Consider the following 22,562-nt stretch of genomic DNA (forward strand, 5'->3'; position numbering starts at 1 on the left):
GTATTGGGTGCATGATGTGAAATCCACAAAGAAAAAGTTAAGAAAAAACGAGGAAGGAAACTCATTCAGTGTGGTTACCCTGAGAAAAGGGAACAGCAAGGGGTTCAGTGATCCCTACAGCCGTGTTTGTGCACTGAAACGAAGGTAAGAATTCTGCATCAGTTTTAAGCAGTCCTGGCATGACATTCACGGGTTCTGGTTTCAATTCTGTCCTGCAAGGTGGACATAAGGAATTGGAACTGGATAAAATTTCTTCCTAGCAGGCAGACGAGTTCCTCTTCTGACTGGGACCTGAGTTGGGACTTTCCCCTTTCCTCTACCATGGGATTCTTGAGAAATCTCACTTCTTTGAAATCGATTGTTTCAACAGTTCAATACGCAAAGGGAGCAGCCCTTCTGAGTGTGCATGTGTGTGTGTGTACTAGAACGTGTGCGCACACAGGAGCTTCGTGTTATGTATGAGGAGGACAGAGGTTGACATCAGGTTTCCCAGGTACTAGTGGAGCTGAACACTTTAATCCCAGCATGAAAAGGAGAGATCTCTGGGCTCAAGGCCGACCTGATGTACATGATGAAGGCCTGGTCAGCCAGGGCTATGTAGTAAGGCCCTGTCTCAAGAACCTGTTTCACTCAGTGAGTAAAACTGCTTGCCTCCAAACCTGAGAATTTGATCCCAGAACCCATGTAAGAGTTGGAAAGAACCAACTCTCTGACCATCACAACACGCGCCATAGCATTTACATGCCCACACACGCATACCATATATTCACACAATAGTTTTAAGGTTTCAGTAGGGTGTGGTGTAGTCTACACATCAAGTTCTGGGCCAGCAGAGTGCCATAGTGAGACTATCTAAAAAAAAAAAAAAACCAATTTTTTTAGTTATGTGTGTGTACACACATGTTCCCGGGTGAGCATACACTGGTGGTACCGAATCTTTCAGAGTTGGAGTTTCAGGAAGTCTTCAGCTGCCAGACATGGGTGCTAGGAACCGAACTCAGGTCTTCCGTAGGAGCAGTATACAATCTTGGCCACTCTCCAGCTGAATAATTTATTTCTAGGTAGGTGTATGTGAGGGGATAGCATGTATGTGAACCACATATGTGCCTTGTATCTGTGGAGGCCAGAAGGCTGCATAGGGTCCTCTGGAACTGGAGTTATGGGCCACGATGTGGGAGCTGGGACCTCAACCTGGATTTTCTGCAAGAACAAGCCAGGTCCCCAGCCCTTTGCCCCTGCTTTATTTTATTTTACTTAGGATTTGCACTTGGTCCTGATCCCTGTCTTTTCCATGCACCCAGCATCTCCACGTCCCTTCCTGTGGCCGACATGACGGGAGCATACGCCCTGTATCTCGTGAGAACTCAGGCCAGGCTGGGGGATCTGCAGTGGCAGCACAGTGTGTGTGTGTGTGTGTGTGTGTGTGTGTGTGTGTCTGTGTGAACATCTGAGAGGAGAGTTCTCATGGACACTGGGGATATGCAGCAGGCCCTGGGGATTTGGTGTGACCTTGAGCCTGTTCGTAGAGCAGTGAGCATTGGGGAGAGAGAAGAGGGACATCAGCTGCTGGACATATTTCCAGTGCTAAAATAGCCTCCTGGGAGACACATGCGTATATGTGTGCGCACAGAGGCTGAGTGATGTATAAAGGGGACTAAGGCCTGGGAGGGAGGGAGACCTCCACAGTGCATCCTAACCTGTCCCCACGGGCTCAGCAACAGCTGCTGCCTCCAGTCAGGGATGCCAGGACAGACCATCGGTTCTCTGCTTCAGCCTCGATAAAGGGTTTCTGATCAGCCAGTCCCCTGGAGGCAGCCAGACATGGGACAGATCATGACAGCACTACTTATTAGCTGTGCATCTTTGGGCAAATAATTTGATATCTCAAAAGCACAATCCCTTCTTCTGTGACAGGCCTGAAACAGAAATACCTGGTCTAGGCAGATTGTGTCAGTCAGGTCACTGTCAGGAAGCTAGAGCGAGGAACAGCGTTCCAGTTACTTAAACCCCCTGAGGAGAAAAGTCCCTGATCCTGGCTGGGTGGGGCAGCGTAGCACTCCGGAGGCAGAGGCAAGTAGATCACTGTGAGTTGGAGGCCAACCTGGTCTACATAATGAGTTCCAAGCCAGCCAAGGATGTATATTGAGACCCTGTCTTAGACAACAACAAAATGATCCTTTAATTACCTGAGCTCCTTCCAATAGGGCTGAACCTAGAGCTGTCCCCTTGTTAAGTACTTTACCGCTGAGCTCTCCCTAAGCCTTCCTCAACTCTTTCAAACTTTTTTTTTTTCTTTTTTCTTTTTTTCGGAGCTGGGGACCGAACCCAGGGCCTTCCGCTTGCTAGGCAAACGCTCTACCACTGAGCTAAATCCCCAACCCCTTTCAAACTTTTTTTAATGACAGGAGTTAGTTTCTCTGTGTAGCCTTCACTGTCCTGGAACTCTGTCTGTAGATCAGGCTGACCTTGAACTCACAGAGATCCACCTGCCTCTACCTCTGCCTCTGAGTGTTGGGATTAAAAGCATGCACCGCCGTCTGGGTTTTGTTTTGTTTTGTTTTGAGACAAGAGTCTCTGAGTCTATGAGTTCCTGGCTGGCCTGGAACTCACAGCCATTCACCTGCTTCTGCCTCCTGAGAGCTGGCATTAAGGTGTGCACCAGCATACCTATTTCTTTTGAGACAGAGTCTCATAAGTTGTCCAGGCTAGTTTTGAACTCTAGCTCAGGCTACCTTTATACTTGCCTCCTAACTAGCTGACGTTCCAGGCACGGTTCCAAAGGGGACCAAGGCTAAGAAAAGAAAGTCCTACAACTGAAGTATCTTATACTCCACATCACTCATAAGAGTGTTTGAAAGTTTAACTTGGGGAAGGAACCAGGAGCCCTGTCCATCTTTGCTTCTCTAGTTTTCCACAGCAGCATTCACACGCGTGCACAAATGGCTGACAGCAGTTAGGTCTCTCCTGTCAGGTCTAACCTCACCTTGCCACCTCTGGAGCTCAGTGTGTGTGTGTGTGTGTGTGTGTGTGTGTGTGTGTGTGTGTGTGTGTGTGTGTGTGTATGTGTGTGTCTATCTATGTGTGTAAGACTAATGCTGTTCTCTCCCCTCTGGAGCTCTGTGTGTGTGTGTGTGTGTGTGTGTGTGTGTGTGTGTGTGTGTGTGTGTATGTGTGTAAGACTGATGCTGTTCTCTCTCCTTCCTGCTGTCATAACCTCAAAGACTGCTTCCCCGACCCCATAGTGACAACTCTGGCACTGGCTTTTTACTGATTCAAAGCAGCAGACGCTGAGCCTTGGTCTGGCTGGTCACTCTCCACTTTCTAGCCATCTGCCGAGTAGGGTAAGCCCAGGCATGCTGGAGACTCAAGGGCTACCAGGAGTTGCCTCAGACGGCCTGTCTTGGGATTGGACTTGGAGGGCATCCTATTGGTTGAACCCCTCCTTTGAGGACTGGGACTCCAGCTATGATCAGAACAGACATTTTTAGGGGTTGACAAGATCAGGAAGGAGGAAGTAGGCTGGCAAACGGTTTGTGGACCGGAATTTGTTCCTTTAGTCTTAGGTACAAAATGTATCAATGCTTTGTCATTTACATCTGCTCTAGTGGTCTGGTTAACCAGTGTTGCGTCTGTCTGGGGCAGCTCTGGATCCCTAGAACTAGATCTTGCTCTGTAGCTCCCTTAGGAGCAAATATCAACAGATCCCGAACCAACAGGGCCCCAAGATTCGAAGACTGTTCCAGTCTACTCCGGGTTTTTCCAGCTGTTTTTCTTGGCCAGAGGATCTCACCCATTGGGATGCAATTAGGGAGCAGGAAGCAAGCGGAACAGTAAAGTCAGATGAACTAGAGAAGAGGCAGATGTTAAGGACACGAAGAAGGCAGCCCTGAGCAACCCAAACCCGAGAGAGAACACACCGGGGGGACATCTTCCCAAGTGTGGGTTGTGCTGGGCATGGTCAGGACCCGAAGACTAAGAACCAGAATCCTTACTGTGGGCTACCTTCTTCTAGAGCTGGGCTAAAACCTAGGCACACAGCTGTTAACATCTGGATCCAGGACCATGTCTGCCAACAAGGGCTGGTGGGTGCCACCCGACAGTGAGGACAGCCTGTCCGAGAAGTTCCTAAGGAAGACCAGGGAGTCTCCACTGGTCCCTGTAGGTGAGTAAGGGGAAGAACAGGGTTGGGGTGGATGCCTCCTCTCTGGGACTTCATGTCTCTTGGTCCTTTTAAAGAATGAGGCAATGGTCAGAGAACTCAAGTGGTCCACCCACTAGACACAGAGCAGACGTACAATGCAATCAGAGTCTGGATGGGTGGTGGTGGCATCAGACAACAGGGTGCTAACAGCTGCCTCGAGATGGGGGGGGGGTCTTTACTGCAATGTAGGATGGCCTCAGTTTTCCTTCCAGGTTCTGGAAGAATATGAAAACCTATACAAAATAGTGGGAGCCAGGAGAGGGTAGAGAAGCTCACATGGCAATGTAGTCATGACAACGAACTACAACTACAAGCACCTGGGGAAGGGGTATCATGAGGGTCACAGGCACTTTAAAAATGCCATTGAGAGGAAACTCAGTATCCCAATACCAGCTGCATGGAAGAATTTACTTAGTGCTTGGTGTCCAACCTGCCTTGCCCAGAGGGGAGCCAAGAGACCCTGGATTTGGACACAGGCCCAGTGATCCCATTCCTTGCCTGCAGGTGTCGGCGGCTGCCTGGTGATAGCAGCGTACAGGATTTACCGGCTGAAGGCTCGGGGTCCCACCAAGCTGTCCATCCATCTGATTCATACCAGAGTGGCAGCGCAGGCATGTGCTGTGGGTGCCATCATGCTTGGTGAGTAGCATGGTGCGGGTCAGTGGGAGAAGAGGGACAAAGTAGTGTCCTTAGTTAACTGGTCCATGGCTCAAGTCCCTGCTCCACACACATCACTTCCTTGATGAGCTCCTAGGCTGAGACCTTTTTCAGGGTTCCCCATTGGTCACTGATGCTGGGCCATGGGACAGTATGAAGAAGCCTACTTCATGAATTTTCCCAAGATGAGAACCCGGAAGAAGCAGCAGTTCCTTGCGAGCTGTGACTGTGGGCTAGTCCCTTTCACTGGGCCTCAGTTTCCCACGCATGACTAATACCTCTGGCTATTCCACTCAGCAGGCCACTTTCTGCAAAGTAGACATCAAAGGGCTCATGAACTGTCAGAGTTGCTCCCCCAGTCAGCTGTGAGCCTGGATGTTTGGAGCAACTGTTGGGACCTGGGGCAGAAAGAAAAGCAAGGAAGCCCTTAAGGATCAGATGCCAAGAGGCACTTTTCCTTCCTCATGCAGGTGCCGTGTATACAATGTACAGAGATTACATCAAGAGGGTGTCAGAGGATCCTGACAAGTAGGACTCCTGGGCGGCACGATGGCCCAGTCCCCCAGCTGTTTCTGTATGTGCCTAATAAAGCTATGTTGAGGAAAGTAAGGTGCCTTACTCTGGAGCAGGGCAGGAAACTGGGGGGTGGAGGGAGGGCCCAGTACAGTGGGGTGGGAGCCAAATGGTTCTGGCCCCAGCTCAAGGGAGAGAGACTCTGGGTGCAACTGTCTCTTAGGAGGAAGGACCTCAGTTCCCAGGGTCCCAAAACTCCTATACCACTTCAGCCACAAGCGTGTGGGATGGGAAGGGGAAGGCCGGGGCAGAGTGGGGGCCTTGAGACTCATGGGAACAGTGAATCAGACACAGGCATTCCTTCCAGCACGGGCTGCTCCCCTAGGGACCTGGCGAGGAAGGCAGCTGCAGCTGGGAGCAGAGGCAGTAATGCCTCCTGGGAAATCACTACCCAGAATGTAATGCTGGGATTAGACAGGCAGAGGGTGGGGTGGGGTGGGGGTGAACAAAAGCAGCAAACCAAGGCAGAGGTCAGAATGTTCTGTTCATTTACAAACTGTGGCTAAGGTTGAACTTGCAAAAAATAAAATCTTGAAGAAAGGCCCCTTAGGGTTAAACATTTTCATCTTGTTCTCGTTCTTCTCTGGGCCCAAGCTCCTCTCTGTTCCTTGGGAATGGGGCCAGGCAGAGGCCACATAAGGAACCAGGAGGCCTTCCTCATTGGGATGGAGGTTTCCGGGTTGTTCAGATGGCCCCATACCAGTTCCCAGATGCTCAGAGCATGAAGGCCCAGTCACACAGGTCCAGCTTGAGTCTAGAGCTGCGTGCTCACATGGGATAATTGAGCACGACATCCTGCTTGGCGAGCTCCAGCAGCATAGGGTCATCGAAGAACTTGCTGATGCTCACATCTTCACTCAGGCCCTGTGAAGCAGTCACACCACAGGTAAGCCCAGGGTAGCTCAGAGGAGCTAGTAAAGGCTGCTTCAAGGACTCGTGCCTTTAGGGTACTGCTACAGCTCCTGTTCCTTTTGGGCCCTAGGTCTGCTTATCTGAGGTGTGCAGACACTGGTCTTTCCAAACAGCAGTAAACTACCCTCTAAGAGGAGAAGACACACGATTCCTGTGGAAACCTTGGAGATTGAGATGGCAATGGTTAAAAGAACACATACCTTCCTACGGCGAGTTTTGATCATGAACTCCCGAGCCAGGTGAGGAGCTGGCTGTGGCTCCAAGGGACGGATAACAATGCTCTTGTCCAGCGGATCACCAGGGACAATCTGGAAGGCAAAGAGGTTTCAGGTAGATGAGGCAGCTTCCTGGAGGATTCAGAGCCAGAAGCAGGAACTTTCTCCAAGGTTGTAGAACATCCTGGGCAGAAAGGGAACTGGCTGTAAGGACTCGCTACCAAAGTGGGAGGCCAGGGTGGCCAGGTCTCCTCACCTGCCAATGGTGGAAGACAGACAGAGAGAAGGCCTGTCCCTGGGTATGAGTGCGGAGATCAGTCTCAAAGCCGAATGAGTCAATGGCTGGGATGAACGCTTTGATGGTGTAGAGAGGGGAGCCTGGAATGGGTGCATCCTGAGTCACATGACCCCTGAGAAAGACAAAAGCCAAGGCCCTAGTTGTGTAGGCTGGAAGGCAATCTGTCTTCTGCCTTTACTGGTGTATCCTGGCTCAGCCGCCACCAAGACTTAATGGAAGGAACATGCTCTGTAAAGGGATGGGCTTGGGGCTCTCGGCAGAAGCCACAGGGGCAACCACCTCTGGGCAGAAGCAAGAGTGGAGACACTGAAGAGACGGGACCCAATGACAACCCATCACTGCCTCATTCCTAGTAACTAACTGGGGGATGTCGGGGACAACAACAAGAAAAGGAAGCCACTGACTGTGGTAAAGCTAGGTATTCCTCCGCTCTCTACTTCCTGTGGGAATGAGGTCAGCGGGCTTCTGGAGTGGAAAGGTGGGGTGAGCAATGGCTCAGGCTACCCCCTCCCTCACCCTCTAGCATCCAGGGGGCTTTTTGCTTCCAGTCCCCCCCTCCCCCCCAAACAGGCTGCTCACCTGCGCCTGGCCAGGACTGTGTAAACAGCAGACACACAATCTGCAGGAGCCTGGACCTCTACAAAGTAGTAGGGCTCCATCAGGCGGGGAGTGGCCTGAAACAGAGCAAGAAAGGGCTTGGCGATGGCTGAGGGGAGAGAACATAAAGCATCCAGACCTTTGGATCCTTCTGCGGCCTCTGCCTCGTCCTCCATATAGTTTTCTGCTCAGAGAACCAGGACTGTCCCTACAGCTCCACTTACCATGAGGAAGGCAGAGTACACTACCCTCCTGGCTGTGGGGATGATCTGACCTCCGCCCCGGTGCAGGGGTTCCTGGGCAACCACAGCATCCAGAATCTTAAACTTGACATTCCGAATCACTGAAAAGGAGATGGAGGAGCTGGGGCTAGTGACACTGTGTGTGTGTGTGTGTGTGTGTGTGTGTGTGTGTGTGTGTGTGTGTGTGTAAATATGGTAGAGCAGCAGGGGAATTTGTTACACTGAGGCCATATTGCAGCCACTAAAGATACAAATATCTCACCTCCAGATCAGCAAAGCCGGCAGAAAACAGTCAGCAGTTAAACATTACTTAGCATCTGATTCAGGCCACACTGTGACACATGAAACATTCTTACATGCTTATGTGCTGGTTCTCAATAACTTTTTTCTGGACATAAAGACTGTGTTCTAGAAATTGTATTTGGTTCCACAGAGATTAAATCTGCATCCATAAACCACTCCAACCTGATCACCCTCGTATTATCTGTCTTCAACATGCCCAAAGATGGGTTCTACCCAGGAATTAAGAGCATGGTCGCTCTAGAGATGACTTCGTTTCAGTTTGTTCTAAGTGATGACACTGGGATGGGAAGGAGCAGGGGGGCGCTGACCCAAGACTTGGGATAGTCCAGTGTACTCTTTCCTGCTAGGATCTGACAGATGGGCAGCCCACCCCTGTGTCTTTGCCCCAAGTGGCTAGGTGCAGGGCCTTCGGGAGTAGAGTTGGGGGGTTAAAGGTGGACTCACATTCATCGCAGAGGGGTCCTTCCCTGGTCCCCCACTGGAAACCTTGAACAATGCTGTCCTTCACTGAGCCCAGAAGGGCCTTGTCTACCTGCACAGAAATATTAGGTCTCCTTAGCAGACTACTGGCAGCAGTAGACAGTGTTAGGAGGGGAAAGTATGGCTGCAAGAAGCCATCTCATAACAGGGAAGAGGACACTGCAGTTTCTCCATCTAGGGAGAACAGTCGGCCACAGGCGTCCTCTCAGCTTACCTCTGAGGGCAACGTGTCGTCCACTAGGATGTTGGGGCCTGTAGCATCAGGACCAAAGGCCCAGATAGAACGGGCGGCCAGCAGATCCCAGTCGTACTTTGTTTGGAAGAACTCTCCCAGCTTCTTTCTGGAGGAAAGAGAAAGGTTCCTGGGGCCATAGAGCCTGCCTTTCCGTAAGACAGTAACCCACTCTACCCACACCACAGCCGAGACAACAGCGAAGGAGGGATGGTGTCAGGAGACCAGGCAAGAAATCCGTAGTGTGGGCCCTGTTCCAACCTGTTCCAGGTGATCTGGACCACCTCGTTCTCTATGTCCTCAGCGAGGCCCTTCTCAAGAGGCTCAGCAATCATGGTGATCTTGTTCCTGGTCAGAAAGAACAGGGGCAATGAGGCGGTCACAGGATGAGCAGGGCCAACAACACAGACTGCTGGGACGGCAAGAGAAATGGACTCTTGTAGCCAGGACAGCAAAGGGCGTCTTGTCTTGTCTTTTGTTTTTTTTTAAATACATATGAGTTATTTTGCTTGCATCTGTGCAAGTGTACCACCACATGTGTGGAGTGCCCGAAGAAGCCAGACGAGAGTATCGGATGCTACAGACTGGAAGTGAAGCCACCATGTGGCTAGAAATAGTATTTTGGTTCCTCTACAGGAGCAGCAAGTGCCTTTAACCACTAAACCATCTCTCCAGTCTGTCTGCTTTTCTTGAAAAGTACGACTGGGGCCGGAGAGTACAGTCTGCCAGTACAGCATGTGTAAACATGTATGAGGAGCTAGGTTTCCATTTTCAGCATCCATATTAAAACAAAACAAAACAAAAAAAACCCCTAAGATTGAAGCTGGCTCCCCGGCTTATACTTGGAATTCCAGTGTTTAGCAGGCAGAAAGATCTGATACTTCTATGTAGTGAGCTCTAAGCATCTTGGACTACAGAGACAGATCTTGTCTCAAACACACACACACACACACACACACACACACACACACACAAACCCAAACACACACACACACACACAGACACACACACACACACACACACAGACACACACACACACAAACCCAAACCATCTCTCTTGCCGCAGAGCTGTGGCTGGGGTGGGCTTGGAGTGAGTGTGGGAGAGAGGGAGGCTGTCAGTTCCAGGTATCATATCAGGTACATGTTCCCAGACTCTTATCATCTTCTTTCTTTTTGCCCCCAAGGCAAAAAGGGTCATGTGTGCAGCCCTAGATGGCTTACAACTTGCTATGTCCACAGAGCTGGCCCTGAACTTGCAGCCATCCTCCTGACTTGCCTCCCAAGAGCTGGGAATATAGGCTTGAGCCGCCACGCCCAATTTTTGTTCTGTTTTGTTTTCAGACAGGAGCTCAGTTTGTAGCCCTGACCCTGAAATTCTCTTTTTTTTCTTTTTTTTTTTCGGAGCTGGGGACCGAACTCAGGGCCTTGCGCTCGCTAGGCAAGCGCTCTACCACTGAGCTAAATCCCCAACCCCTGGAATTCTCAGCATAGCGATCTGCCCGAATGCCTCTTAAGTGATGGGACTGAGGGTGTGTGTACACCATGTCTGACTTTTTTTTTAAGAATCTCACAGACCCTCAAACTTGTTACGTGGCTGAGGCTGGCCTAGAACTCCTGATCTTCCTGCTTCTACTTCCCAAGTAATGAGATTACAGGTGTGTACCTGCCACACCCAGCTTCTTCCTTTGAGTGTGTGCATGCGTTTTCAAGTGCATGCACATGTATGTGCATGTATGTGCAGGCTGATGTGTGTGTCACTCCCACTCTCTGTGACACCGTCCGCTCTGAGCCAATCACCAGTGTCTTCCTTTCCACACACACTGTACCCACCACCCCTTTTTTGAGATAGATACAATTAGTTTGAGGGCAGACTGAGCTGCAATGCAGAACTTTTACAAAGACCAAAAAGTGTACAAAACAATGGGTTTCTTTGTGACATTTCCCCAACACACATTTTTGTATTCGTTCCCCACTGCTCCCTGTAGCTCCCACTTCCTGCTTACTTCTTTTTTTTTTTTTTTTTTTCCGGAGCTGGGGACCGAACCCAGGGCCTTGCACTTGCTAGGCAAGTGCTCTACCACTGAGCTAAATCCCCAACACCCCTGCTTACTTCTTATTGGGTGTTTCAGCAAAGCATTTGAGGGAGGATGTCTCTACCACGGTCTCACAAAATGTCACAACTGGGTCAGCCACCTAGGCAATGAAAAAATTGAGATAAAAGCAGTTCTGTTGGAAGGACACAGTTCTACTGATGGAATTCTGAAGCGTCCGTGTTTTCCCTCTGCAAGAGCATCCTATGCAGCTCTGCAGCCGTGGGCCAAAGAAGTGTCCACACCACCACCACGGAGTCCGGGGGCAGAGTCAGGAGTAAGTGGGGGACACAAAGTAGGCTCTAAAACTAGGACTTTAGCTTGGTCATCCAAGAAAGCTTCCGACACCTGGCCCTCTCTGCTAACCCTCGTGGTATGACAGAGCTGGAGAAACTGCATCTGCTCCCTTGAGTCACAGCCTCACTCAGATGTGCAGGCATCTGAGAGGGCGGCCGCACGGCAGCAGAGGCCGTGGAGAGGATGCTTTGCCATGCATGGCTCAGGTGCTAGGTCAAGACTTGGTGATAGGCCTGAGAACCACTCCCACTCTCTGTGACACATCCGCTCTGAGCCAATCACCAGACAGAATAGTTCTTTTCCTAATGAAGGGACAAGAATGACTACGGCTTGGGAGCCTGGATTTAAATATGACACTGAAAATGACTCAGTGAGTCGGGCAAACCGGTCTCTAGAACCTTCCCGATGAAGCCCCGAAAGCCCTTTCCACAGAAGGGTCTCTAGTGGCCATCCAGGGGTGAGGGTTTTGCCTGTGCAGGACATCCCTCTGGAGCTGGCTAAGGGGAAGGGTACCTTGATGTCGATCTCGGAGTACATCTTCCGAAGGTCGTGCATCACGCAGTCCAGGTAGAGCTCCCCAGTGCCCAGGATCACGTGCTCACCAGACTCTTCCACCTGAAACCCAGCAGCCCAACATTCGGCGCTCACAGCAGATGTAAACAAAACTCAAGGCACCAGGGAAGGTTCCACCACTCATTATCAGAAGCAGCGACTACCTTAGCCAGTGGAGGTAAGGGCTGGTTCAGTGCTTAGGCATTTTCCTGCATGACCGAGACCTTAGGAGCACACTCTGTATCCCACCCCTCACTCCCTAACACCCCAAAAGCTTAGTGTGGTGGTATGCCTGGTTTTGTGTCAACTTGACACCAGCTAGAGTCACCAGAAAGAAAGGAGTCTTACTTAAGGAAATGCCTCCAAGAGACCCAGGTGTAAGGACCTCAATTAGTGATCAGTTCTGGAGGGCCCAGCCCATAGAGGGTGGTGTCAACCCTGAGCTGCTGGTCTTGGGTTCTACAAGGAAGGCTGACCACGAGGAGCAGCCAGTAAGCAGCACTCCCCCATGGCCTCTGGTCCACTCCTGCTTCCAAGTTCCTGTCCCGTTTGAGTTCCTGTCCTGTCTTCCTTTGGTGATGATCAGCAATGTGGAGGTGTAAGCTGAATAAAGCCATTCACCCCCACTTGTGTTTTGATTATGATATTTTGTTATAGCACAAGAAAGCCTATCTAGGACAGTTTGTAACTCAGAATTCAGATGGCAGAGGCAGGAGATTCACCCTGAGCTTGAGGTCAATTTGATTTACAGAGCTAATTCTAGACCAATCAATACTGCATGATAATAGTCTGTCCCCAATATAAGAACTTAGAGGCCCTAACCAGTAGGTCCCCAAGAAAACAGGACCAATTAGCATAGCATCATTGACTTGATTCCTACCTAGGCCAAACCCATCCTTATGTCCACACACATAAGCTAGCCCTTTTACTCTCCCTTCCGGCTACTCAGAAATAATTTGTGGCAGGCTCAAGAGTCTATAATGCTCAGTCATTTTTGTTTGTTTTGTTTCGTTTTCTTTCTTCCACTAAAGAACAGTGGAGGCCAAATTCCAGGCCCAAGACTCTCTAACCAGAACTCTTACATATTCCTCTTTCGAATGCTACTATTTCTTCTTTCTTTCTTTTTTTAAAGATTTATTTATTTTATGTATATGAGTACACTGTAGCTGTCTTCAGATACACCAGAAGAGGGCATCGGATCCCATTACAGATGGCTGTGAGCCACCATGTGGTTGCTGGGAATTGAACTCAGGACCTCAGGAAGAGCAGTCAGTGCTCTGAACTGCTGAGCCATCTCTCCAGCCCCATTTGTAACCCATAATGGCCTCTGACTTCCCATGTAGCTGAGGTTGATCCTGAGCTTTGGATTCTTCTGACTTGACCTCCCAAAAGCTGGGTTCACAGGTGTCTACCACCATGCCTGCTTCTCCTTTCTCTGGAAAACCAATTCAAACTGTAAGCCTATTGAAGAACATGGCTACGGAAAGTCATCTGAGGAAGCAAAGGTGCACACTCCAGTTTTGTCTGCCCTCAAATGCTAACAGGTAGGGACTGTTCATGAACCAGGCTGAGGGAAACAACAGATCAGGGACGTCTCCTGAATGCCATGGAGTGGCAGTACAGAACAGTTAGCTGGGGAGTCTAAGGCTCAGCAGCGACTGCAGGCCTGAACATACCTTGGTGGTAAGAGACGGGTAGCTCTTGTTGACCTTGCGCAGGCCATCAAGCATTTTGGGCAGCTCTGAGGGGTTGACTGGCTCCACAGCAATCTTGATAACAGATGTGGTATTGAATTTCAAGGGTCGGAAAATCTGAGCCTGAGATCCAAAGCACAGAGGAGTGAGGGAGGGCCTAAGGGAAAACTGAAATCTTGATTTCCCCAACCAAGAACCATGGTACAGCAGAGTCCAATTTAAAGGACCATTTGCTTCAGGCATTTTGGCAGAGCACTGGGCAAGAACAAGAGGCACTCCTCCTAACTGCTAGTATCTGAGGAGAATTTACCAGGATGAGGGTGCACACTAGGGCTGAGCCAAGCAGCAGCAGCGGCTCTGGGTTAGGACCTTTTAAATTTCAAAGCTTGTTTGCTCACACGCCTGTGGTTCCTTGTGCCTTTCTAGATCCGTGTGCCCCCTTCAAAAAATTACCTCCTCATTGCCTCGGGGTTCAGTTATGGTTGCTGTCTTCACAATTGGCTGATCAACACCTTCTATCAGAACCCAGTTGCCAGCAGGAACACGATTCACCTCAATGTGGTACCTAGAGTAACATCCAACAACAAAGCATGGAGCGGAGTCAGAGATTCACTCTGTACAGTGCACGAGCATCTGCTACGGGCTGGGCACACAGCCAGAAGCGGAGTGAACTACAAAACCACTGGGGCCGGCGGGAGGAGTAATCAACAACCACATAAGCACACACAGGGCGAGTACAATGGAAGTGTGGAGTATGAAGAAGCAACAGGAAAGCACAACTCCATGTGGAGACTCCTGGTAAAAAGCCTGTGAACCCCCATGCAATAGGGGCCAACCTGGTCTACAGAGTGAGTTCCAGGATATCCAGGGCTATGTAGAGAGGCCCTGTATCACAAAACAATAAGTCAAAATCATAAATATCTGTTGCATAAGATTTCTCTAACATAAGGGGACACCAAAACACACCCTTTAATTTCTGAGCTCTTCAACTTCTCCAGCCTTCTAGAGCAAAGGAGAAGAGGGAGGGATGTCACGGAGCACAGCAGCCACACTGCTAACAGGACAGCTCTGGTTTTGCTCACTACCAGAGACGAAAAACAGCCCAGAGGCCCAAGATTGATTCAGCAGACTGGGATGCACCAGGGGCTCAACATAACCTTAGTCAAGGACCAGGCAGTGGAGGTCTGGGGACAGGCAGTGGAGGTCTGGGGACAGGCAGTGGAAGTCTGGAAACAGTTGCGTTAGGGAAGAAACCTGAAGCACCAAGTGAAGGGGCACAGAAGAGATGAAAACGGTCAAGAAGAGAAACGATGGCCTAGCAGTTAAGAGCAATGGCCACTCTTGCAAAGGACCCGAGTTTGATTCCCAGCACCTACATGGAGGCTCACAACTGTTTGTAACTCCTGTTCCCAGGGGATCCAAAACCCACTTGTAGTCTCCTTGGGCACAAACATTCATGCAAAATACTCAAACACATTAAAAAGAAGAAAAAAGAAAAGCAAAAGTATGGGGTTGGGGATTTAGCTCAGCGGTAGAGCGCTTGCCTAGCGAGCACAAGGCCCTGGGTTCGGTCCCCAGCTCCGAAAAAAAGAAAAAAAAAAAAAAAGAAAGAAAAGCAAAAGTAAAGTCTTCCGCAAAAGGCTTCACCCAGGTACCCAAGGCCCCAAAGTAACATTCCAACTGAGCCGTCTTTCCGCCCTGGTAACCTTAAGAACTAGATGCCAACAGATCTGCCAGGAGGGGTCATTTGACTCTGCACTATACCATCCAGGGAGCTATGTTTCCTAGGACCCCTCCTAATACCTTGGGACACTCCCAAGATAGAAGGCTACATGTGACCTTGTAGGCTCTGGTCAGCAGCACAGTACCTGGCGACGGAGATCCAAAGGCGGCCCACAGTGCATATCTGGGAATCTTCTTCGTCTTCCAGAGTGTAGTTCTCCCCCAGCACCTTTACAGGCTGCCCAGCATGGATGGTGCCACTCAGGACCCGGCCAAAGGCGTGAAACTGAACTCCATCATCTGTGCTGTACATCTTAGTAGTATGGCACATCAGGGGACCCTGGCAGGGGACAGGAGACAGCTTTAACCACACATACCATGAAGGTAATAACAACCCCATGACAGCAATAACATGAGCTGTGAAGAAAAAGGCTAAGGAAGATGTGACTCCTGGAAAAAATCCAAATCATGCACTACCTTCCCTCCCTCTACCAAGGGACAACAGGGGCACTGCCCTCCTCTATGAAGGGACAACAGGGGCACTGCCCTCCTCTATGAAGGGACAACAGGGGCACTGCCCTCCTCTATGAAGGGACAACAGGGGCACTGCCCTCCTCTATGAAGGGACAACAGGGGCACTGCCCTCCTCTATGAAGGGACAACAGGGGCACTGCCCTCCTCTATGAAGGGACAACAGGGGCACTGCTCTCCCTCTATGGAGGGACAACAGGTGCACTGCCCTCCTCTATAAAGGGACAACAGGGGCACTGCCCTCCTCTATGAAGGGACAACAGGGGCACTGCCCTCCCTCTATGGAGGGACAACAGGTGCACTGCCCTCCTCTATAAAGGGACAACAGGTACACTGCCCTCCTCTATGGAGGGACAACAGGGGCACTGCCCCCCCTCTATGAAGGGACAACAGGGGCACTGCCCTCCTCTATGGAGGGACAACAGGTGCACTGCCCTCCCTCTATGAAGGGACAACAGGTGCACTGCCCTCCCTCTATGAAGGGACAACAGGTGCACTGCCCTCCCTCTATGAAGGGACAACAGGTACACTGCCCTCCCTCTATAAAGGAACAACAGGGGCACTGCCCTCCTCTATGGAGGGACAACAGGTACACTGCCCTCCCTCTATAAAGGAACAACAGGGGCACTGCCCTCCTCTATGGAGGGACAACAGGTACACTGCCCTCCCTCTATAAAGGGACAACAGGGGCACTGCCCTCCTCTATGAAGGGACAACAGGTACACTGCCCTCCCTCTATGGAGGGACAACAGGTGCACTGCCCTCCTCTATAAAGGGACAACAGGTACACTGCCCTCCTCTATGGAGGGACAACAGGGGCACTGCCCCCCCTCTATGAAGGGACAACAGGGGCACTGCCCTCCTCTATGGAGGGACAACAGGTGCACTGCCCTCCCTCTATGAAGGGACAACAGGTGCACTGCCCTCCCTCTATGAAGGGACAACAGGTGCACTGCCCTCCCTCTATGAAGGGACAACAGGTACACTGCCCTCCCTCTATAAAGGAACAACAGGGGCACTGCCCTCCTCTATGGAGGGACAACAGGTACACTGCCCTCCCTCTATAAAGGAACAACAGGGGCACTGCCCTCCTCTATGGAGGGACAACAGGTACACTGCCCTCCCTCTATAAAGGAACAACAGGGGCACTGCCCCCCCTCTATGGAGGGACAACAGGTGCACTGCCCTCCTCTATAAAGGGACAACAGGTACACTGCCCTCCTCTATGGAGGGACAACAGGGGCACTGCCCCCCCTCTATGAAGGGACAACAGGGGCACTGCCCTCCTCTATGGAGGGACAACAGGTGCACTGCCCTCCCTCTATGAAGGGACAACAGGTGCACTGCCCTCCCTCTATGAAGGGACAACAGGTGCACTGCCCTCCCTCTATGAAGGGACAACAGGTACACTGCCCTCCCTCTATAAAGGAACAACAGGGGCACTGCCCTCCTCTATGGAGGGACAACAGGTACACTGCCCTCCCTCTATAAAGGAACAACAGGGGCACTGCCCTCCTCTATGGAGGGACAACAGGGGCACTGCCCTCCCTCTATAAAGGAACAACAGGGGCACTGCCCCCCCTCTATGAAGAGACAACAGGGGCACTGCCCTCCTCTATGGAGGGACAACAGGGGCACTGCCCTCCTCTATAAAGGAACAACAGGTGCACTGCCCTCCTCTATAAAGGAACAACAGGGGCACTGCCCCCCCTCTATGAAGGGACAACAGGGGCACTGCCCTCCTCTATGGAGGGACAACAGGGGCACTGTCCTCCCTCTATGAAGGGACAACAGGGGCACTGCCCTCCTCTATGGAGGGACAACAGGGGCACTGCCCTCCCTCTATGGAGGGACAACAGGGGCACTGCCCTCCCTCTATGGAGGGACAACAGGAGATTCAGAAACAACAAAAATAACAATGAGGCAACGAAGGCAGACATGGTGGAACAGGCTAGCTTAAGGGGGTCTGAAGCAGGAGGATTCCTAAGAACATAACACCAGCTTAAGGCAGACTGGAAACCTATGCCATAAAACACAAAAAGGGGTCCAGGCCTCAGCAGGTCAAGGGGCTTGCAGCCAAGCCTGACAATCTGAGTTTGATCTCCGGGACTCATACTGTGGAAGGAAAGAAACAACAAGGTTGTCTTTGGCTTCCACATGTACGCCAAGACACCTATACAGATAGACACACAAATAAATACATGTAACATATAGACACACATACAACCAACCAAAACCAACCAACCACCACCTCTGTGTTTTTCTGGGGAGAGAAGGTCTTAGGTTCAGGACTAGCACTAGTTAGCCTGCCTAAGCTACAGCCGGGATGTCTGTGTGTCTTTCCTTTGTGGTTCCTGGGAATGGAATCCCAAGGTCAAGCATGCTAAGTATATATCCTACCAGTGACATACACTGCCTAGCAGACCTTGTACCCACACCGATGTTTTTAAACACCAGGGTGAAAAGACAAGCTGCCATGTTTCTTTGCTTTCTTCCAGGTACCACGCCCTCCTCCTTCCTTAACCTTGTCTCATTTTCATCACAGCCACTCCATCACTATCACCCTCCTGTCAGACTCAGAGAGCACACGGAATGTACTCAAAGTCTCCCCACTACTTCTGGCAACAACCAAGCTTTGACTGCAGGGCTGACTTTGCTTACGGGGAGGGAGAAGCAAGGACAGCAGAAAAGCGCATGCTTGCAACACGGACTCGGCTCGTCTGTGGCATGCAGAAGTAGCACTGGGGCCATGCTCACTTACATCTGGGTCACAGTCACTCATGGCCTCGCCAAGGTCAGAGTCCACGCCGCCAGTGTAGGTATGCTCGATCTTGGGTTTGGCGCCCACCTTTGGAGATGGAATGTGCTGCACACACATGTCCACAAAGCCTGTGGAGGAGGAAGAGGAAGCCATCACTATCACTGGTACCCATTCTTAGTAGGTAAGTGAGTAGAAGGAACACGTGGACTCAACACAGAAGCTAACACTTCTAGGGAAATCTATTTCCTATGAGGAGAAAACACACTTTTGGAGTTAGACTGATGTCAAGAAAGTTTAGAAGCAGGTCTTAGTAGGACACAATTCCTTATAATCTAGCTCACAAAAAAATTAAAGACTCTGTGATGGTTTGCATATGCTTGGCCCAGGGAATGGCACTATTAGGAGGTGTGGCCCTGTTAGAGTGGGTGTGCCACTGTGGGTGTGGGCTTTAAGACCCTCATCCTAGCTGCCTGGAAGCCAGTATTCTGCTAGCAGCCTTCAGATGAAGATGTAGAACTCTCAGCTCCTCCTGAACCATGCCTGCCTGGATGCTGCCGTGTTCCTGCCTTGATGATAATGGACTGAACCTCTGAACCTGTGAGCCAGCCCCGATTAAATGTTGTCCTCTATAAGACTTGCCATGGTCATGGTGTCTGTTCACAGCAGTAAAACCTCAACTAAGACAGACTCTACATCATTCTACGGCCAAAGAGATCCATGCTTTTACCAAACACAAGTATTTGCTTTGTTCTGCACTGTGACAGATAACTCTCCTATCTGTACTTAGATTTACTTAGGACAGAACTCAACTAACCGGCCTGCCCTGAGAAACACTGCATGTTTCTACTCGGTAAGCTACTCTGCTTCCCTACCCCATTAACATGCCTTGAAAGACAGAGTGCTCATTAGGACACTGGGACTGGTAAACCTTCTCTTCTCCTCAGTGTGGAGATCAAACTTGGAGGTGTTCAAATGAGTCACAGTCCTAATACCAAGCATATCCGTTTTGACTAGTGTCCAGTATCTTCAGACTGATGACTCGTCCAGAGTTATTATAAACTTAAAAGCTTCAGATACCAAATTTCCATCAGATTTAGAATCAATGATTGCTAAGAGGAATCGTTCCTTGTCCCTCCACTACTTACCTTTTGAGATAGGTTCTTACATATATCCCTGGCTATTCTGGAACTCAATTTGTAGACTAGGCTAGCCTTGAACTCAGAGATCCACCTACCTGCCTTTGCCACCTAAGTGTTGGAATTGAAGGCGTGTGCCACCATCAGCTTCATAGCTATTTTTAAGACAGTACCTTGCTCTATAATTCAGGCTGCCTAGAAAGTGCTACATAGCCCATGCTGGTCTCGAACTCATGACAAACCTACATCAGTTATCAAGTGCGGAGATCAAAGGCACGAGCCACCATTTCTGACCATCTGTTCTTATTTACAGATGAGAATCAGTCACCAAAGAAATAGGAGGCTGGCCTGGTTACTCCCTGAAAACTGCAGGCCAGAATAAAAGCTCAGGTCTTGTCAGGTGGGTGGTGCATATCTTTGATCTCAGTACTCATGAGGAGGCAGAGATGGTCAGATCTGTGAGTTCCAGGACAGCCTGGCTGATATAGTGAGTTCCAGGCCAGTCAAGGCTGGACAGTGAGACCCTGTCTTCAAATCAACAAAAATTAAGTTCCGGTCTTATCGGCTTCTACACAACCGAGATGGGAAGGGGGCTGACCGAGGATGACGGGCCCCCACAGGCTTATGAACACTTGCTCCCCAGGTGGCAGTGCAGTTTGAGGATGCAGCAGAACCTTTAGGGGGTGGGCCTAGCAGGAGGAAGTCGGTGACTGAGAAACAGGTTTGCGTTACAGCCTGGCTCTATCTATAGCTCCGACTGTTTTCTCGTTTGTGAAGGGATTAGGAGCCAGCTGCTCACTGTCACCATCATGAATCCCACCATATCTTCCTCTCCACGGTGAACTGTACCCTCTCAAAGCACAAGCCGAATTAAATGTTTTTGTCAGGTATTGCCACAGTGATGAAGAAAACCAAACATCCCCTGAGTCCTCACCTGCACCTTCCTAATACACATCCCCAGGGAACCACCTTCCTGCCTGACCCCAGTAAATGTACCAGAGCCTGAGGCCTGTCACCATCTGCTTCACCTGTAGGGGAAATCTAATTCTTTTTTCCCAACACAAGAAACTTAAAGAAAACAATTGGGAAAACCCTGTTGTGGTTTAAACACTATCATGACTCTGCTGCTGCCCCTGCAGGGAAGGGAGCTTCCAAGACAACTCATGGGAGGACACACTCAAGGCCATAGTTGTTGTTTTTCAAAATGAGGCATCATGAGCCCCAGACTGTCCTAAGAACTCCTGATCTACCCGCCAAGTTGCAGGACTGCAGGCGTGAGCCTCTCTGCCAGCAGTGTCAAGGGCCTTGAGCCATTTGATTACCGGTGAACTCGCCGAAGAACTTTTTGCAGACCAGCCTGAGCAGGGGGCGGATGTTTAGCTTCAGTTCTTCCTTGGTCAGGTGGATGCCGAGCTCGTCCAGTGTCCTTGGCAGGCTGGTGTCCACATCACCCACCACCTGTACACATAGAAGGCACTGGGTCAGCTACGCAGTGAGAGCCCTAGAAGTATTTCACATGGAGTGAGGGGGGCCAAAGACAAATCTTACAAGGAGCCTTCTACAGGGAGGGCTCTTGGGTAACAACAGCCTGATTTGGAGGAGTGAGTCTATGCGGTCTTCAAGCCAATCAGGAGTGGCGCTGCTGACCTGGTCAGGTCCACATACTCTCAGTGCTGCCCCCTGGCGTCTGAGTCCAGACTTAGAGGCTCATTCATTATACTGGAAGGAACCAAAAAAGGCCACCTGTCAGAATAGGGCTAAGCTAAATTGCCCTCTGCAGACTTAAGGTCTCTCTACAGTGGCAGATTCTGTAAATTTCTTTATTAATCCATTCCAGCCTGACAAGAGATACTAAGTGTTTCTATCACTGATAAATTCTAGTCATTATTTTGTTCTACTGCTATGTTCTTTTCCTTTGTGGGACACGCATTGTGTGCATGTGACCATCTGTATGTGGGTATCCACTGGACACGGCACTGACTGAACGCCTGTGTATTTATTCTATTACTGTCCTGGAAGAACGATCTGCATGAAAATTCATGTAGGATACTTTCCCCTTCCCAGCTTGGCACTTTAGCACAGATTCATTTAAATACAATGTTACACTCTACTTGGACCATCACAAAAGCTTAACCACAGCCTTACTAATTCTCCCCTCTTTCTTCTCTCCCTCCCACCCTCCCTCTCACCCTCCTTTCTTGTGTGGCACTGAGAACTGACCCTAGGGAACCTCCCGCATGAGGCAAATGCCTCATAAATACACCACGATTCACTCGACCTGGTTTCAATGATATGAACATTTAACATTTCCAGCCCTGGTTCTATTTTTTGTTTTGAGATAAGATTGAATAACTAAGTTGCCCAGGCTATTTTGAACTAATGCTGTAGCCCAGGCTGGCCTTTCCAGCATCCTGACACCAGAGACTACAGGCAACTACATCCTTACTATCCTTTCAACCTCACAAACATCAAAACTGAAATGGTCATTTATGAAGCTGTTACAACCCTTCTAACAAACAAACAACACAAGACCAACTGTTGTTTGATGGGGTCTTCTCACTGTTGTATTAAGTTGGTGATCTTCCTTCAGTTGCAGCCCCCTTAGTAGTTTAGGGCTGACTACAGGTGCGCACCACAGCACCCAGCAATAGGCATTCATTCAGTGACTGCAAAATCCTTCATTTTAAGAGCTACATCATGTTAACCTAAAAATAAACATTTAGGGCTGGAGAGATGGCTCAGCGGTTAAGAGCACTGACTGCTCTTCCAGAGGTCCTGAGTTCAAATCCCAGCAACCACATGCTGGCTCACAACCATCTGTAACAAGATCCGATGCACTCTTCTGGTGTATCTAAAGACAGTGACAGTGTACTCGTCATATATAAAAATGAATAAATAGGGTTGGGGATTTAGCTCGGTGGTAGAGCGCTTGCAAGCGCAAGGCCCTGGTTTCGGTCCCCAGCTCCGAAAAAAAAGAAAAAAGAAAAAAAAAAAAGAATAAATAAAATCTTAAAAAAAATAAATATTGAACTTATGTCTAGACTTTCCTTTCTACGCAGCTGTAGGTAA

The 22,562-nt window shown here is 50.0% G+C and overlaps 2 protein-coding genes across 6 annotated transcripts in view; one reads left to right on the plus strand and one right to left on the minus strand.

Moving 5' to 3' along the window:
• The first annotated feature begins 3,291 nt into the window (after positions 1-3,291).
• Higd1b (HIG1 hypoxia inducible domain family, member 1B) lies at positions 3,292-5,463 on the plus strand. Of its 4 annotated transcripts, none has more exons than NM_001439973.1 (4): positions 3,292-3,341; positions 4,013-4,162; positions 4,706-4,840; positions 5,329-5,463. In NM_001439973.1, the coding sequence occupies exons 2-4, from the start codon at positions 4,063-4,065 to the stop codon at positions 5,388-5,390; spliced, it is 297 nt and encodes a 98-aa protein (NP_001426902.1). In that variant the 5' UTR covers positions 3,292-3,341; positions 4,013-4,062; the 3' UTR covers positions 5,391-5,463. The 4 variants fall into 4 exon arrangements, with proteins under 4 accessions (NP_001426902.1, NP_001426903.1, NP_001426904.1 ...); NM_001439974.1 differs by lacking the exon at positions 3,292-3,341 and adding an exon at positions 3,454-3,563; NM_001439975.1 differs by lacking the exon at positions 3,292-3,341 and adding an exon at positions 3,454-3,529.
• Positions 5,464-5,896: 433 nt separating this feature from the next.
• Positions 5,897-22,562, minus strand: part of Eftud2 (elongation factor Tu GTP binding domain containing 2) — a 41,159-nt gene continuing 24,493 nt past the window's right edge. For both annotated transcript variants that reach the window (NM_001398599.1, NM_001398598.1), the window contains 15 exon segments: positions 5,897-6,295; positions 6,544-6,651; positions 6,815-6,968; positions 7,436-7,530; positions 7,678-7,796; positions 8,443-8,530; positions 8,693-8,819; positions 8,972-9,058; positions 10,821-10,903; positions 11,611-11,712; positions 13,326-13,466; positions 13,797-13,908; positions 15,212-15,405; positions 18,358-18,485; positions 20,816-20,951. In NM_001398599.1, the coding sequence (NP_001385528.1) occupies positions 6,200-6,295; positions 6,544-6,651; positions 6,815-6,968; positions 7,436-7,530; positions 7,678-7,796; positions 8,443-8,530; positions 8,693-8,819; positions 8,972-9,058; positions 10,821-10,903; positions 11,611-11,712; positions 13,326-13,466; positions 13,797-13,908; positions 15,212-15,405; positions 18,358-18,485; positions 20,816-20,951 (1,770 nt within the window). In that variant the 3' untranslated portion in view covers positions 5,897-6,199.

Source organism: Rattus norvegicus, chromosome 10 (assembly GCF_021556685.1).
Source record: "Rattus norvegicus strain SHRSP/BbbUtx chromosome 10, alternate assembly SHRSP_T2T, whole genome shotgun sequence".
Taxonomy (NCBI): Eukaryota; Metazoa; Chordata; class Mammalia; order Rodentia; family Muridae; genus Rattus; species Rattus norvegicus.